General features: G+C 53.1%; 1 protein-coding gene across 1 annotated transcript in view; it reads right to left on the bottom strand.

Annotated features, from left to right (window-relative positions):
- SEMA4B (semaphorin 4B) overlaps positions 1-14,268 on the bottom strand; it is a 37,667-nt gene extending 23,399 nt beyond the window's left edge. Inside the window, exons 1-3 of the mRNA XM_047739318.1 lie at positions 14,101-14,268; positions 2,460-2,557; positions 1,759-1,974 (exon numbers count right to left, since the gene is read on the bottom strand). Of these exons, the coding sequence (XP_047595274.1) occupies positions 1,759-1,894 (136 nt within the window). The 5' untranslated portion in view covers positions 1,895-1,974; positions 2,460-2,557; positions 14,101-14,268. The remainder of the gene's footprint in view (positions 1-1,758; positions 1,975-2,459; positions 2,558-14,100) is intronic.
- Positions 14,269-16,327: the final 2,059 nt, after the last annotated feature.

Raw genomic sequence — 16,327 nt, forward strand, 5'->3', positions numbered from 1 at the left:
GGCCCTCTCGGCTCCCCCTCACGGCTCCCCAGTTCTGCCCTTCGGTTACCCTCTGGGTGGTCCCCATCCAGTTCCAGAGCTGGACACAAGCTCTGAGGATTAGCCCAGGGCCATAAATGGAGTCCATCGGAACTTTGGTCCCATTTCATCTCCCTCCTCCCAGGGCGAAGGAGGTCTAAGGATAAAAGGAGTTGTGGCTACAACGGAGAAGTGGCAAGGCAGTAGGCCTGGGTCCGGATACACTTGTTTATCCTCACTTAATGAGATGGAGCCCCCAAGGGACTGTGGTCAAACCAGCACACCAGCACACCCTGACCCCAGGCAGTCACCCTGGCTCTGTGCAGGATAGGCAAGAATGAAGCCTGTGCTTAACACGCAGCAACACCACCAGCTAACACTTACCGAGCGGTTTCCATGTACCAAGCCCTGTCCTAAGGACTTTTCAAACACAAACTAATTTAATCTTCACAACCTTGAGGTAGGTACCATTATTATCCCATTTTAAAGATGAGGAAATCAAGGCCCAGGAAGGGTTCAGTCACTTGCTCAAGGTCACATGGTTACTAAGTGGTGGAGGCAGGATTTGAACCCAGGATATGCTCTCCCCACAAGTCTTGCAATGTTTCAGACAGGGTTATTCAGGGCCACAAGGATCCTGGATAATAAGTGCTGATTCGGCTACTCTTCCCTTTTGTACATAGAATGTTTTCAGGAGTAGGGATGCAGAAGAGAGAAGGAAATCTGGTGTACTTTCAGTATGGAACCTCTAATATATTCCTCTTTTATTCCAATTCTCCCAGTGTGACAACAAGTTAATGGGCTTGGAGAAACAACATCTCTGAAACCCTTAAAGCCTGCGTCCACAGAACTCACCGAGTTTCATGAAATCGCCAAGACAGCCTTACAGGATACCTACCACTGTGCCCATTCTGCAGATGAGCGAACCACAGCACAGGAAGAAGGGAGTTACTTGCCCAGTAGGAAAAATGGCTTGGAATTCCCATCTCTCTAATTTCAAAAGATGACTGGGAAAAGCAACAAGATGTAAAGGGGCCGAGAGAGGGGCTAGCCATGAGCACCAGGTGAGGGACCTCACCAATGAGGACGGTACTCCCAGGTGGAGTCTCTCCCAGGGCCTAGGAGTCCCACAACAGCCCCCATCCCTGGTATGATAGCTCCCGCCCCGGGAAGGATCCCACCACTTTCGGTCCGGCATTGTGCCGAGAGACCAGGGTGAAGCGCTGGGAAGGAAGATGGGACTCCTGTCCCGCTGCGGCTCGGAATCCTGCTGCGACTTGCTGGAATACCAGAACCCCAGTGTTTATGGGACGGCAAGCACGGCCCCCTCCACCCCGAGACGCCCTCGGGGGCGGCACCGCGGCTGGCTCTGGTCAGCATCAAAGACAAGCAGATGGGCAGGCGGACCAGCGGGTCGCTAGCCCCGGGGGAGCCCGCCACGGCCGAAAACGGCGCCCTACCCAGGGGCGAGCTTGGACGACAGAGCAGGCAAAAGACCCCCCACACACACACCCACTAAAGGAAGGGAAAAAAGGGGCCCGCGGCCCCACAACTGCCCTCTCCTCTCTCTCCCTCTCCGCAGCGCCCTGAAAGGAGGAGGGGTCCTAATGGACCCCAAGCCTCCCACAGGCCCTCTCGTCCCTCCTTCCTTTGTCACAGCAGCCTCCGCAGGCACCTCCCGGCCGCCTCCCCTCCCCCCGACCCTAGCCCGCGCCCCCGCGGGGTCGTCCCGGCGCTTACCCAGCGGCAGGCTGATCCGAGGGGCGAGCGCCGGAGTCGGCGGTGGCGGCAGGAGCAGCAGGAGCAGCAGGAGCAGCGGCGGCGGCCCGGGAGGCAGCGCGCCCCGCGGGGCGGACGGTCGGCTCCCCCAGCCCATCACGGAGCTCCGGACAGCGGGGAGCTACCGCGTCCTCCAGGCTCTGGCTCAGGTGGCTCAACTAGACTCGCGGGCGAGACCTGGGGGTGGGGGTGGGGGTGGGGGTTGGGGTCACATGGGCCGAGATGGGCGGGGCCGAAGGAGGAAGTCCCGCGGCTAGCCCGGCCTCTCCCGCCCCGCCCCCTCCGCTTTCGGGCCGGAGAGGCGGGAGGGACGGTCGCGGGCTCCGGGAGCTCGGTGCGTGCCTGGAAGGGCGCCGAGCCCGGCAACACTGTCGCCGCCGAGAACGAACCGATCGTTCTTCATCCCCGCCTCTCAGGCCCTCCCCCCTCTCCCCGACCCCTTCCGGCTCCTCTGCGACCGCCCTGAACGCGTGCGGTTGGGAAAACGGGCGGGTCTCTCTCCCTGGGCGCCTCCCGAGGGTCGGCCGTGGGTCTCCATTCTCCCCTTCCACCCCTGCGCGGGTGCTCCTGGCACCCACTTGCCCGTGACCAAAGGAACCGGCGGAGCCCGTGCTGACGAGGCTGGTTGCTCCTGAGTCTCACTTCCGCACGGGTCAACCCACCTTAGGTCTTGGCTGGGCGTCCACTACGGGCTCAGAGCTTGATCCAGGTACCCTGCGGGGTCATCCACGTCTAGAATTCGGTCCACACGAAGCCGAACCTTGGGGGTGGGGTGGGTGGGGGTGGGGAAGCAAGATTAGCTTAAGTGGGAACTACCTGTAAAGGACCGTCAAGGACGTCGGACTTCCTCAGCCTGCACGCTGCGCGGCAGGGGAAGTACTCCCTCAGGCTGGAGTGGAATCCTACGGGCACCCACCACCCATCCTCCTAGCTCCTAACATCCTCAGGGTTGGGGCTTAGTTCTGCTGAGACTGGGGAGGGGTTGTCAGACTGCAGACTGGACCTCCCAGCGGGTCCCTATCAGCATTAAAAAAGCAGAATAGCCTGGGTGGCTCAGGTGATGAAGGGGGTCCTGGGATCCAGTAGCAGGTGGGGCTCCCTGCGGAGCCTACTTCTCCCTCTCCCTCTGCTGCTCCCCCTGCTTGTGCTCATGAGCTCGCGCTCTCAAACGGATATATAAAATCTTAAAAAAGGCAGAACAGCAAATATCAAAGTGCAGTGATCACGGGAGATCAGAAAGTGTTGGTAAACGTGTTTCAACTTTTCCTAAAGGTGCCCAGGAGCGCAGTAAAATGTAATTCTTCCCGTACTTCAAGTCAAAGGTAGTTTGAAAACCTATGCTAGACTAGTCATTTCCATGGCACTGGTGATGGTTTCTCCAGAAATTGGCTGGAAAGTTCCTCTTCACCTCCAACCAAAACTAGCCTCCTCAGAGTTTTTCCTCCACCCCCAGGGCCTGCCACATCCTCTGCCACAGGGTGGCTGTCAGGAGATGGGCACAGCACCCACATGGTCCTAGGTCTCCTTTCCTAGTCAGGCTTCCTCGTGCTCTGTGATTTCTGTACCTCCACCATCCCAACACCCATCTGTGGACACAGTCCAGGCTAGTAGCACCCCCTTTTTTTAAGGCAATGCCAGCGCTGGACACAGAATTTACCCAATTATACTCAGGCTTCTGTCTGCAGCCAGGACCTCTGTCCTGAACTCCAGATGGCCTCTACATTTCTACCAGGCTGTCTTGTCCAACAGGCATCTCCTATCCAACATGCCCTACACTAAGCTCCTAATGTTACCCCTCTTCCTCCCCAAAATGGGTTCCTCCGGTGTGAGCTTTCTCCATCTCATTTAAAGGCAAGTCCTTCTTCAAGCTGCTTAACTACTTTCTTTCATTTCCTCACCTCTGACCCACTAGCAAATCCATAATCTGACCATTGACCACCTCCCAGTGGAGGGGATGGGGTCACTATCTGCACCCTCTTTCTCCTGGTTACTCCAAGTTCCTCCTAACTGCTTGCTGCCTCTGCTTCCACCGCAGCTGTCTTGCAATCTGTTCTCAACTCAGCAACCAGAGTCTTTCAAACCCAGTAAGATCTTGGCACTCCTTTGCTCGAAACCCTCCAAACGTTCCCTGTCTCATTCAGAGTAAGAGCCAAAGACTTACAGTGGTGTACAAAGCCCTGTGTCATCCTCACCCCACCGCATTCTCCACTGCTCTCCCCTCCTTATTCTACTCCAGGCACACCCCTAACAACTCCTCTTAGGACCTTTGTCCTGGCTACTCCCTCTGCCTGGGGCACTCTTCTCCCAGCTAGCCACACGATTGAGTCCCTTGCTTCCTTCAGATCCTTGCTCAAAGATAACCTTCTTGAAGAATCTGAATTTCCACCCATATTCCCCCTTACCCTGAGAAATTTTTTTCAAAGCACTCATCACCTTTGTTGTGGTTTTACATTACTGCCTGAAATCCCCACCTGCCCCCAGCACCAAGAATGTTGACTGAGGAGGGCAGGGATTTTTGTGGATTCCGCTAGTTAAATAACCGTGGCCCAAACCTTTTGAACAGTGCCTGGTATTTGACAGACCCTCAGTAAGTACTGGCTACCTGAATGAATGAATGAATGAATGAAACCCAAGAGTCACGGAATACTGCCGGCTCATGTCAGCTAACTTTTCTGTATCAGCTTTGATCTAGTAAAGAGTTCCCCCAAAACCTCAAATTATGCAATTAACATTTTCAACCTAAACACAGGACTTCATATTGATCTCCTTTAAATCTGCTAGCTCTGATCTAGATTTCATTCTTTTAAGGCCATTTTGAGTATTTATTTTATTATCATAGAATTTGACTTCCCTTCCCAGTTTTGAATCATCAGTAAATTTGGTAATCATTTCTTAGCCTTAATTCGAGTCATTGATAAAAAATATTGGGTGTCAGGGTGCGGGGCTGGCTCAGTCAGTAGAGCGGTGAGGCTCCTGATCTTGGGGCTGCGAGTTCAATCCCCACACTCGGTAAGAGGCTACTTAAAAATAAAATCTTTAAAAAACAAAACAAAACAAAAAAACCCTAGGTGAGCAGACCTAGTATCCACTTTCCAGTAAAAGGTACCACGTCTCCTTGGGGAAGGCAAGCCTGGGACATTTTGTTGGGCCAGAAAGCAAGGAAGTAATTAAAGACCAATGGGGTCACATCAAAAGGACAGAGGCCCAGCTTGATGACTAAACTTGAGATAATCGGAGACTCAAAAAGCATACTGAAGTAATGGGTTCTAATGCATCAAAATAAAACAATCCATTAGTCTGCACTGAAACTCAGGAAAACACACAGAGAGAAAGAAAAGAGGTAAAAAAGAAGCTTTTTATAGAAGAATTATGTCTGATAAATGTAGAAGAAAGAGTAGACTTCAGAAAGTCTGGATTCCAGCAAGGGTAACCAGAGGATGCTAAACTGTATATGAACCGGGGCACCTGGGTGGCTCAGTGGATTAGGCCTTTGCCTTCGGCTCAGGTCATGATCTCAGGGTCCTGGGATCGAGTCCTGCATCGGGCTCTCTGCTCGGCAGGGAGCATGCTTCCTCCACTCTCTCTCTGCCTGCCTCTCTGCCTACTTGTGATCTCTGTCAAATAAATAAATAAAGTCTTTAAAAAAAATAAAAAATAAAAATAAACTGTATATGAACAAGGCCTCTAAGTCTGTCCTACAAGTGACTTACTAATGACCAAAAGGAAAATGTATCTCTGGGGAAGAACTCCAGCAGCCACCATCTTAACCAAGTGGTCCAAAGGAGCATCACAAGGAGCACCCCAGTGGCTCAGTCAGTTAAGCGTCTGCCTTTGGCTCAGGTCACGATCCCAGGGTCCTGGAATCGAGCCCTGTGTGGGGCTCCCTGCTCAGCAGGGAGTCTCCTTCTTCCTCTCCCTCTCTCAAATAACCAAATGAAATCTTAAAATAATAATAATAATAATAATAAAGTAGCATTACCAGTAATGCGACTGCCTGATGCATTTAGCTCCTGGTATGATGCAATTAAGACACACAACATCAGGGGCGCCTGGGTGGCTCAGTGGGTTAAGCCGCTGCCTTAGGCTCGGGTCATGATCTCAGGGTCCTGGGATCGAGTCCCACATCGGGCTCTCTGCTCAGCAAGAAGCCTGCTTCCCTCTCTCTCTCTCTCTGCCTTCCTCTCCATCTACTTGTGATCTCTCTCTGTCAAATAAATAAATAAAATCTTTAAAAAAAAAAAAAAAAAAAAAGACACACAACATCAGTCCTTGGAGCACTTCTGGCGAAAGTGTTTAACCCAGATCTAACGATAAAGACACAGATACCTCCAGCATTCTGTAAAGGCAGCTAGCTTGGACTCATCACAATGCTCAATCCCATGAAAGATAAAAAGGACAAGGGGACTATTTCAGGTCAAGAAACGAAACAGACATGATCATCAGATGAAATATGTGAACACCGATGGAAATCTTGAAAGGAAAAAAAAGCAAGCCTTTTAGAATTGGGGAAAATGTTGCGATGCCCTGTGCCCCAGGTATCATGGCGCTAGGGCTCATTTTCTTCGGTATGCTAATGGCACTGTGGTTTTAGGGGAATGTTCTCATCCTTCAGGGATGCCTGCTGAAGTCAGTGGAGGTGAAGCTGTTTTGTCTGCAACCTACTTACAAATGATTCAGCAAAAATAAGTGTGTGTGTGTGTTAGAGTGTGACTTTCACCAAGTTTTAACAATCAGTTGATATAGAAAAGTTCCAGGTGTTTTCTAGCAGTGTTCTCTAAGTTTTGGGTGGTGGTGGTGGGGGGGATTGGGTAAGACGGGAACAAAAGCAGAGCCCAGGGCCACTAGAGACCTCTACCAGGGTAGGAACTGATCAATCTTCTTTGTATATTTGACCACCAGCTACATGTCCTCTGACCTGCACTCCTGAAGCCCACATTTCTCCATATCGTCCACAAGAATATTAGGAAACAAGTGCAAGAAATCTTGTTGGAATCAAGTTACTAGCTCCGCATTTCCTTTTCGCCTCTGCGCACCGTTCTCACCCGGGACAGTGCCTGGGGAGTGGCACGTGCTCGGTCATCGGCGGCGGAGAGCCGGACTCTCTCCATCGACCAGCTCCCCAAACGGTGGCAGGACTGGTGTGCCCTCGTGTCTTGGCAACACCCAGGTTGTCTGGCCGCTCTGCTCATCCCCGAGGAGAGGAGGCAGCGGCTGGGGCGGGCTCGCCTGGTGGTTAATTATACCCCCTTCACAGCTGCTCGAATGCTTCAAGTACGTCTTATGCCAAATGGGTAGCGAGCCTCTTGGGGACAGTGACTAGTCATATCTTTGGAACCCCCGCTGCCCAGTGTGGCACTCTGGCAGGGCTGACAAAATGAGGGCCCCGACTGCTGGCCCGGAGGAGTACCCTCCCACCCACGCCCCTCCCATGGCAACTTCAGCCCTCGTGGGCTCCTCGGTCTTCCGCTGGCATGTCATTTGTTCTCCCCAGACTGGAAAAACACAAGAGGATGACTGGCTGGGAGAAACCTCATTTGAGCTCACTTCCTGTGGGCTAAAGCGTGGTTCCCAAGCCAACGCTGTGTCTCCTGCTCCCCTTTGCCACTCTTGGATGTCAGCAAGTCTCTCTGGGCCAGAACATCGGGGTCTATAAAGAGCTCAGGGGCAGCATAAAAAGAGACGAAGAGAAAAGCAATGGTCTGTGCCCCCAGCCAGCAAGATGAAGTCGTCAAGCCGGGCCCTCTCTTTCCCCGTACACGGTGACACAGTCCTTGCCCTTCCCATCCTCCCCCGGGGCCCTTCTCTCTTTCCATCTCTCCCTCCCAAGTCTCTTCTTTTCTCTCCCTCTCTCTAGCACACAGACACACACACACATATAAGACAAAAACACACGAATAAGAGGTAAAATGTACATAAGAATATACAGAAAGGGGCCAAATGAAACTTCTCGATGGTGAGAGATATTTGGACTAGATGCCTAGGATGGCAGAGAAGGAAACTTTAGGGATCACCAGAATATTCTCTATCTTGATCTGGGTGTTGGTTTCATAAGTGTATACAAATGTTAACAGGTTTTGAGCTGTACACTTAAGATCTGTGCATTTTCCTGTATGTAGATTCATATTTTATATCTGTCATCATGGGAAAAACAAAAAACAAAAAAGCCAAAAAGTTAAAAAAAAAAACAATAACAAAAACACCTCACCTGTAGGATCAGGTGGGAGAAGAACTATAGGGGCACCTGGGTGGCTCAGTCTGACTCTGGATTTTGGCTCTGGTCATTATCTGAGGGTCACAGATTGAGTCCTGTGTCCAGCTCCAGGCTCAGCACAGAATCTGCATGGGACGCTGTCTCTCTCCCTCTGCCCCTCCCCCCACTCACACTCTACCTAGATAAAAATATTTTTTTGTTGTTGTTTTTTTAAGATTTTATTCACTTGAGGGGCGCCTGGGTGGCTCAGTGGGTTAAGCCTCTGCCTTCGGCTCAGGTCAGGATCCCAGGATTCTGGGATCGAACCCCACGTTGGGCTCTCTGCTCAGCGGGGAGCCTGCTTCCTCCTTTCTGCCTGCTTCTCTGCCTACTTGTGATCTCCGTCTGTCAAATAAATAAATAAAATCTTTTTTTTTTAATTTTTTTTTTAAGATTTTATTTATTTATTTGACAGACGGAGATCACAAGTAGGCAGAGAGGCAGGCAGAGAGAGAGAGAGAGGGAAGCAGGCTCCCTGCTGAGCAGAGAGCCCGATGCGGGGCTCGATCCCAGGAAACCTGAGATCATGACCTGAGCCGAAGGCAGCAGCTTAACCCACTGAGCCACCCAGGCGCCCCAATAAATAAATAAAATCTTAAAAAAAAAAAAGATTTTATTCACTTCAGAGAGAGGGCATGAGCAGGGGGAGGGGCAAAGTGAGAGGGAGAAGCAGACTCCCAGCTGAGCCAGGAGCCTGACGTCGGGGCTCGATCCCAGGACCCAGAGATCATGACCTGAGCCAAAGGCAGAAGCTTAACCATCTGAGGCACCCAGGACCCCCAGATAAATAAAGTCTTAAAAAAAAAGAACATCTACAGAAGAGGGAGAGAATGAAGAGAAGAGGCTAGAAGAGAAGGAAATAAAGGGAAGCGAGGGCAAAAATATAAAGCAAACAAACTCATGTATTCACTGCCGCTCGAGTCTGCTTAGCACAAAGGAAAACGGCAGTGGACCTGGCCACAGGGCAGGTGCTGGCAGTGGCACGGTCAGGACACAGCCAGCTTCCCAAGCAATCAATATTCATTAATCATCTATAGGTACAGGCTCTGCCCAGGTGCAGGCTGGCCCGTCCTTGGGCACGGATGGCTCGGGCCAGACGTCCCCCAGCCAGGCCTGCCTGCTTTCATTCCCACCCAGGGCAACCTTGCTTTCCAGCTCCCACAATTCTACCCCAGGAGTCACTGCTTTGTTTGTTGGCCCTGGGGGAGGGGCCTCCTGCCAAGCCTAGTGTAGCCTGAACCCAGAGGTCCTATCTACCCCCTCCGCGCCCCCACCTCCCCGAGTGGCACCAGGCTCCTCCCCGTCCCGGGCTCTGCTGGCAGGCTGCCTGGTCAGGCCTCACAGACACACACTGGCTGCGGCCCAGCTCCCCGGGCCTTGGCCCCCTGCCACCATCCCCTTGTAGCCCCGGGCCCTCCTCTGATGCCAACCTGCAGCTGCAGCTCCCCCCACCCCATCCCCTGGCCGGGCGCTGCTGGTGTCTCCTCCCCCGGGGCTGGTCAGCGGCGGGGCTGCGGCATCGATACATTTTGATGAGGAAGCGACACCAGCTGGCACACCCTGTGCGTGCTTTTAAATCAGCCAATGACTTTCAGATCCTGGGGGCTGGGAGCCTCCTGGGGTAGCGCCCTCCACTCACGGGGCCAGCACCAACATGGCCTTCAGGCCTCATAGGCAGCTTTTAACCATAGGCAATACGTGAAAATGGTCTCATCTCCGACCGGGGCCCAGGGTTTCTGGCTCTGGCAGGTGGTAGAATCCAGGGGCAAAGCACGCCAGTTCTCCTGCTCAAACTATCTTAGCACCATCCGTTACTTGTGGGCTATGAGCCAGCCGCACAATGTCCCTGAGCCTCAAGCTTCCTCATCTGTGAAATGGGAACACCAGTAGTCCCTCCCGGGGCTGAGCAGAACAGAGAAGAGCCCCCAACATCCGAGGACTGGTGGTGAGGCCCTTGGTGAGCACTCCCCGAGCTCGCCTCCCCTATCTGCAAGTTGCCACGACCTGACCTCAGTAACTCTTAGCCGTCTTATGTGCCCAGCCCCAGGACCCCCTTCTGGCCTCTTCCCTCGGGTTCAGCTGCCTCCTGCAAGCCCGATGCTGAGTCTGCGACTCTCCAGGGGAGAAGGAACCAGCCCGCCCAGCCCGGGCCCTGGCTGTGCCCGCTGTGGCCAATAGCCTGCCACCCGCTCCAGTGCCAGCCCTGCTGGGGCCTGTTGGGGCCTGAGTTGGCCACTCCCTGGGAGGGGATCCCCCTGCCCCACGGGGCTATGGTGCAACCAGCAAGGCCCAACCTGTCCCAGGCCTGACAGGGTAGAACATGAAGTTACCACTGTCACTCCCCTGCCCCAAACACCAGTTTGGCGGGGGAGGGGTGGCTGTCTGCCTGGGCCTGCAGGCCTGCTCACAGGGGGGACCTCGGGGGTCTGCGTAGTTGGTCTGGCTGATGCTTGGCACCTGCCACACAGAAGAGGCACAGTGACTGCTCAGGGACTGTCCTTCTCTGATACCATGACATCTGTCATGGGTGGGAGGCAGGTGTTCTAAGGATCTAGGAAAACTTGGTTTCCATTTTGGCTTATCAAGCATGAGGCCCTTCCCTTCCCAAGATCCCAAGAAATCAGCACTCCGTTTCCCCCTTTGCCACCACGTTTTTCCTCCTTGAACCCCACTCTGAGCTCCTGACTCCTTGCCACTGCCCCATGAAGGGAAAGGTGGCCCAGGTTGGGGCCCTTCCTCCACCCACGAACTAATCTCCTTTCCAGAAGCCCAAGACGTCCCCTTCCCAAAGATGAGGGGCTCGCTGATCCCTATAGTTTCCTGGTCACCTTGGTCACCTGGTGGCTGCCACTCTTTCTCCCAGTGAGATGACCTTGCTCTTGGTTCCGGTGCTTCCTAGAATGGGCCAAGGGTGCTGGGGGATCGCCAAGCAATTTCCATGGACTTCCTGCCCCTCCAAAGACGGAATTAGGGCCCTGTTTGCTGTAGTGGAGGTAGGTGTCCCCACCTGCCACACCCGAAAGCAGTGGTATCAAGAGATAACACTCACAGAGCTGGCGTGGTGACACCAAAGATCCGTGCTTGGACAATTATCTTGCACACCAGGCATCCTGGCCCAGGACTCTGGCAGCACCACTGAGGCCGGGGACGAAGCACTGAGCCTGAGGACACTATGAGGCTCCAAGTGGGCCCCACTTGTTGCTAGAAGAGAAGGGGCTCTAAGGGGCCTGGGCCTGGGCCCTGGACCACCCAGCTGCATAGGCAGAGCTCCAGCTCCCCCCTGCTGTGGTCTCTGCAGGGACCCCATAAACCCCCGGAATGAGAGCAGGCCCACCTTGCTGTTCCCAGCCTCTTCCTCTCTGAATTCTGCCTTAGTTCTTTCATGACAGTCTATCTGCAACAAGGGTGGGCTTCAGGGGAGCCATGAACCCTAAGAATGGTATATCACCTCTGGCAAGAGAGATCAGAGCTTTCATCTGATTTCAAAAAGATCACTATTCCCTTCCCCCTATTTAAAAAAAAAAAAAAAGGTGGGGCGCCTGGGTGGCTCAGTGGGTTAAGCCTCTGCCTTTGGCTGAGGTCATGATCTCAGGATCTTGGATGTAACCCCACATCCGGTTCTCTGCTCAGCAGGGAGCCTGCTTCCCCCACCCCGCCCCTCTCTGCCTGCTTCTCTGCCTACTTGTGATCTCTGTCAAATAAATAAAATCTTAAATAGAAAAAAAGGTAAAGAACCATTTCTTGAAGGTGTACTTATCCGCAGACACAGGTACCTTTCACAATTACCTTAGCAGGTAAAAAGAAGTATCTTATTTTGGAGTAGTTTTATAACCGTGACATGAATCCCTTGGCAAACGATTTCACTGAAAGCAAAGTTGACACGTGTAAGGCTATTACTGAATACTTACTACTCATTGAGGCAGGGACTGTGATGAGCTTTTTCTGTTCAATCGTTCATGTAATTCTCACGACAGATTATCATATCCCCACTCCCAAGATGAGAAACTGGGGCAGGGAGAGGTTCAGGGACTTCCTTAAGGTCACACAAGTGGGAAGTCAGGAGCAGCACCAGAACCCAGATCTGACTCCAGAACCTAGAGTCAGAATTTGAAGCAGGGTTTTGTCTGAACTTACAGCCATCCTCCTCTTGATCACATAAACTGCTGTCCCTTTCCTTACTTCCTTCTTCTTCTCCCCCTTTTCCCTCCCTCTTTCCTTCCCTTCCTTCCTTTTTTCATCCCCTCAACAGACATTTCTTGTGCACATATGACCTTGTAAGTGCTGCTGAAACAGAAGGAAATTGACAGGTCGCTGCCTTCATAGAGTTTACAGTTTATCAGGATCCCTAAAACTCTTCTTTCCAGAGAATCCCTACCCCGGTCCACATTTGTCTAGACACTTCCACTCACTCATTCCTTTGTCTCCCAACAAAGGTACTGGCCAGGGCCCCCTTGGCAGAGCCCCAGAAGTGCTCCCAGGCAGCGCAGGCTAGACTCATGCTGTTTTCAGCTGATTTCCGGAGCTTCGTCTGGGCTCCTGCTGCACTGTGCTCAGATTTCCGTTAAGGACCGCATTGTGCTCTAGTGAAATGCTCATTTACACATCACATCCCTCTCTGGCCGTCTCTTACAAGCTTCTTGAGTGTAGGGACCAGGCCTGCCTAACACAGGTTTTTAATCTTCTGCCCCAGTCAGAGGTTGGAAACAGTGGGTACCCAGTAAATGTTTAATAAACGAATACGTGAGTTTTCTGCTCTAGTTGACTGCCTCGAATCATTTCCAAATGATTCATTCAAGTGTTCCTTCCTGGATCTCTCTTCCCACCTCCCTCTTAACCTTTTCAAAGCAAAAGGAACCTCACTGATGTGGGAAGTCCCACTTCCCCGCTTTAGGGCACCCAAAGGGCTTCTTGCTCAGTCTGAACAGATTTGTTGGCTTCAGAAGAAACGGTATTTTGGAGAGCTGCTGAATGCGCGGCTCCGGGGGATTTATTTAAGGCAGTCCTGTCAGATGCTACATTAAAGCAAGCCCCAAGGCACAGGACCTACGCACAAGGGAGAGTGGCTCTTTCAGCTCTTCCCAAGGCTCCAGCCTCCATGGCCCATCTTTAGGTCACCTGTTGCCAGTGTCCCATCTTTAGATCACCTGACACCAAAAGCTTGAGCCCTAGGGTTGCCAGGGGTCTTATCCAGACTTCCCTAAGCCACCAAAGGCAAAAGCCATAGCCTACAAGTCGGGAGACTAGCTTCAACCCATTGTCTTCTTGGGAAGTAATTTAACTTCTCTGGGTCCAGTTTCTCTTGCGATAAAAGTGAAAGGCTGTTACTAGGCAGATTCCTAAACTTCTTCCAGTTCTTAAGCATCAACGGAAAAAAAACAATTTTTAAAAACTTACATGCTTCCCCGTTCTTGCGGCATTTGACACTTAAAAGAATCCTGTGATTCCTAAGTCAAATTACCTACTCACAATCAGGTTCGGAAATGTGAGCAGACGGTTGATGACCTTCCCTTGGGGGGGGGGGGGGGGCGGTGCGGGGCTTCTGAGTCTTTTGGCAAGACCAGAACGACTCCAGAGTGGCCACTACATTAGTATCACTTCCAGGATCCCAACGTCTTTCCTTCCTAACCCCTACACCCACGTGTCACTCAGAAACAGACAAGACAAAAGTCTAATTCAAAGGCCACACCATGACCATTCCGAGGAAGGGCCCCGGCTTCTTACAAATTCCAAATGATCTCCCTCCCGGGCCAGGATTCCTGACACTCTCTCCATTCCGGATTTGGGAGTAGGGAGTACGGGGGAGGTTTAAGGCACCGCTAAAAGAACTCCGCGCAGGGGCCCCGGGTGGCCTAGGGAACGAGGGCCCAGCCTCCGCGCTGCCATGGCAACCAGCTCCCCAAGTGGCTGGCGCCGGTGCCCATCAGAGCGTGCAGGTGGCGCCCTCTCGGGAGAGGGGCCCGGCGGGAAGCGGGGGCGGCGGCGGCCGCGGCTGCCTCGCCCTCGTCCGCCCCCTCCCGGGGCCGCAGCTCCCGAACGCCCTTTCCCGCGCCTACCTGCGAGGGTCACGGCCCCCGCGCGACCACAGCCCACACGGCAGGGCCACCTCTGCCGCGCGGCTCCTCTTCCCGGACCGCCCCCAGGCTCGCCCCGCCTGCCTGGCCGGCCCCGCGCGCTCCGGGGGGACGCAGAGTGTCCCAGCGAACACCCTCCGTCGCGCGCGGCGTCCCCGGAAATGCGGGCCCGCGGCCAAGCCCCGCCCCGCCCCGCCCCTGTTTATGGGAACTGTCCGGTGGCGCCCGCCGGCTCGCCCGCTGCCCAGCAGGGCCCCGCCGCTGCCACTCCGCGCTCGCGACTGTGCCAGCCTCCCCGAGTCGGGACCTGGCCCCACGACGGCCGCGGGGTCTGCGGGGCTGCGCCCTCCCTGACCTTGGGAGGCCCGGCCTCGCGCGTCCTGGGTCCCGTAGGGGGCAGGCTCACTCGCTGGAACCTGCGGGTTGGGGGTGGAGTCCTGCCGAGATCTACTACCACCTAACTGGCTGTGTTACCTCGGGCGGGCTCCTTCCCCTCTCTGAGCCTCCAGTTTATCTGCGAAGTGGGCATCGGAACAGTAGGACCTCACAGGGCTGTGGTGAGAAATGCAATTATGAAGGCACACAACTGGCACATGGTCAGCTCTCAATAATGGCAGTATTGTTTCCAGTAAGAGGCAAGGGAGAGCCGAGCTCAGAGCCACCCTCCACGAAACCACCCACGTCTCCGCCCGCGGTAAATACTGCTCACCGCGCCCCTTTAACCAGCGACCGGCCACGCTGTGAGAGTGAAACCAAACCAAGAGATCTGGGGGAGGGGTGAGACAGAGGGCTATAAATATCCAGCATTTATCAAGTGACCTTGGCTCGTCCCTCTCCCGGCCCGCATCCTGGCTCCATCTTCCAGGAAAGCCAAAGCGCCTCTCAGGGCGGTTCCTGACACAACCAGTTCTGGGCGTGTAAGTGGCTGAGCCGGCCAGAGCTGGCTGGTCAAGGGGATGGAGAAACCAGAGGGCAACTCTCAGCCTCTTCCCCCACCTGGCAGGCCGGGCCAGGCTTAAGTGCCTGCGCACTGTTCTGCCGCCAAGGTCAGCCAAACTCCCCCAGATACTGCTCCCACATAATAGATGAAGAGTGGTACTTTTGTTGTCCATCTACATATTTACTACAAAAACGTTTGAAAACGGAAAACACAGTGAAAAATACCCATAATTTAGGGGTGCTTGGGTGGCTCAGTCTGTTAAGTGTCTGACTTTTGATTTGGCACAGGTCATGATCTCAGGGTCCTTGAGATCCAGTCTAAGTTAGACTTGGGGAGTCTGCTTGAGATTCTCTCCCTCTTTGTCCCTCCCCTCCCCACCCCACCCTGCGGGCGTGTGCACTTGCTCTCTTGCTTTCTAAATTAAATTAATAAAATCCTTAAAAAAAAAAAGAAAAAAGATACCCATAATTTCACCTGCCAGACCAGAATGACGCCAGAGTGGCCACTAGAGCAGCCTGTATTAATATTTTCCAAAACTTCTTTTGAGAAATAATTTATATGGAATAAAGCTCACAGATCTAAGTCTACTGGGTTAATATTTTGGTGACTATCCTGTCTCTTCTCTCTATTTTTTCTTTCTTTCTCTCTCTTCTTTCTTTCTTTCTTCCTTTCTTTCTTTTCTTTCTTTCTTTCTTTCTTTCTAAGATTTTATTTATTTGACAGAGACAGTGAGAGAGGGAACACAAGCAGAGGGAGTGGGAGAGGGAAATCAGGCTTCCTGCCCGGCAGGGAGCCCAATGTGGGGCTGGATCCCAGGACCCCAAGATCAAGTGTTGCAGGCTGCACCATCTGAGCCACCGGGCGCCCCTCCTGTCTCTTTTCTATGCATAGTTTGCATTTTAAAAACTTTTAGAAAAAGGGGGCACCCGACCGGCTTAGTTGCTGCAGCCTGCAACACTTGATCTTGGGGCATGAGTTCAAGCCCCACCACGTTGGTCATGGAGCCTACTGAAACGAAAACTACCCCAAAAACCCCAAACAAACAGAAACTTTTAGAGAAAAGGATTAGTCAGTGTATAGCCTTTTGTCACTTTTCCCCAGGACAGCGGTATATCGCAGTACTTTTCTGTAACGTTAAAAATCCTCGCACACCTTCATTTTTAATCTATTCTATCACAGGAGCTTAGCACACATTTTTTTTTTTTTTTAAAGATAGGCAGAGAGAGAAAGGGAAGCAGGCTCCCTGCCGAGCAGAGAGCCCGATGTGGG

This window comes from Lutra lutra, chromosome 7, assembly GCF_902655055.1.
Source record: "Lutra lutra chromosome 7, mLutLut1.2, whole genome shotgun sequence".
Lineage (NCBI taxonomy): Eukaryota > Metazoa > Chordata > Mammalia > Carnivora > Mustelidae > Lutra > Lutra lutra.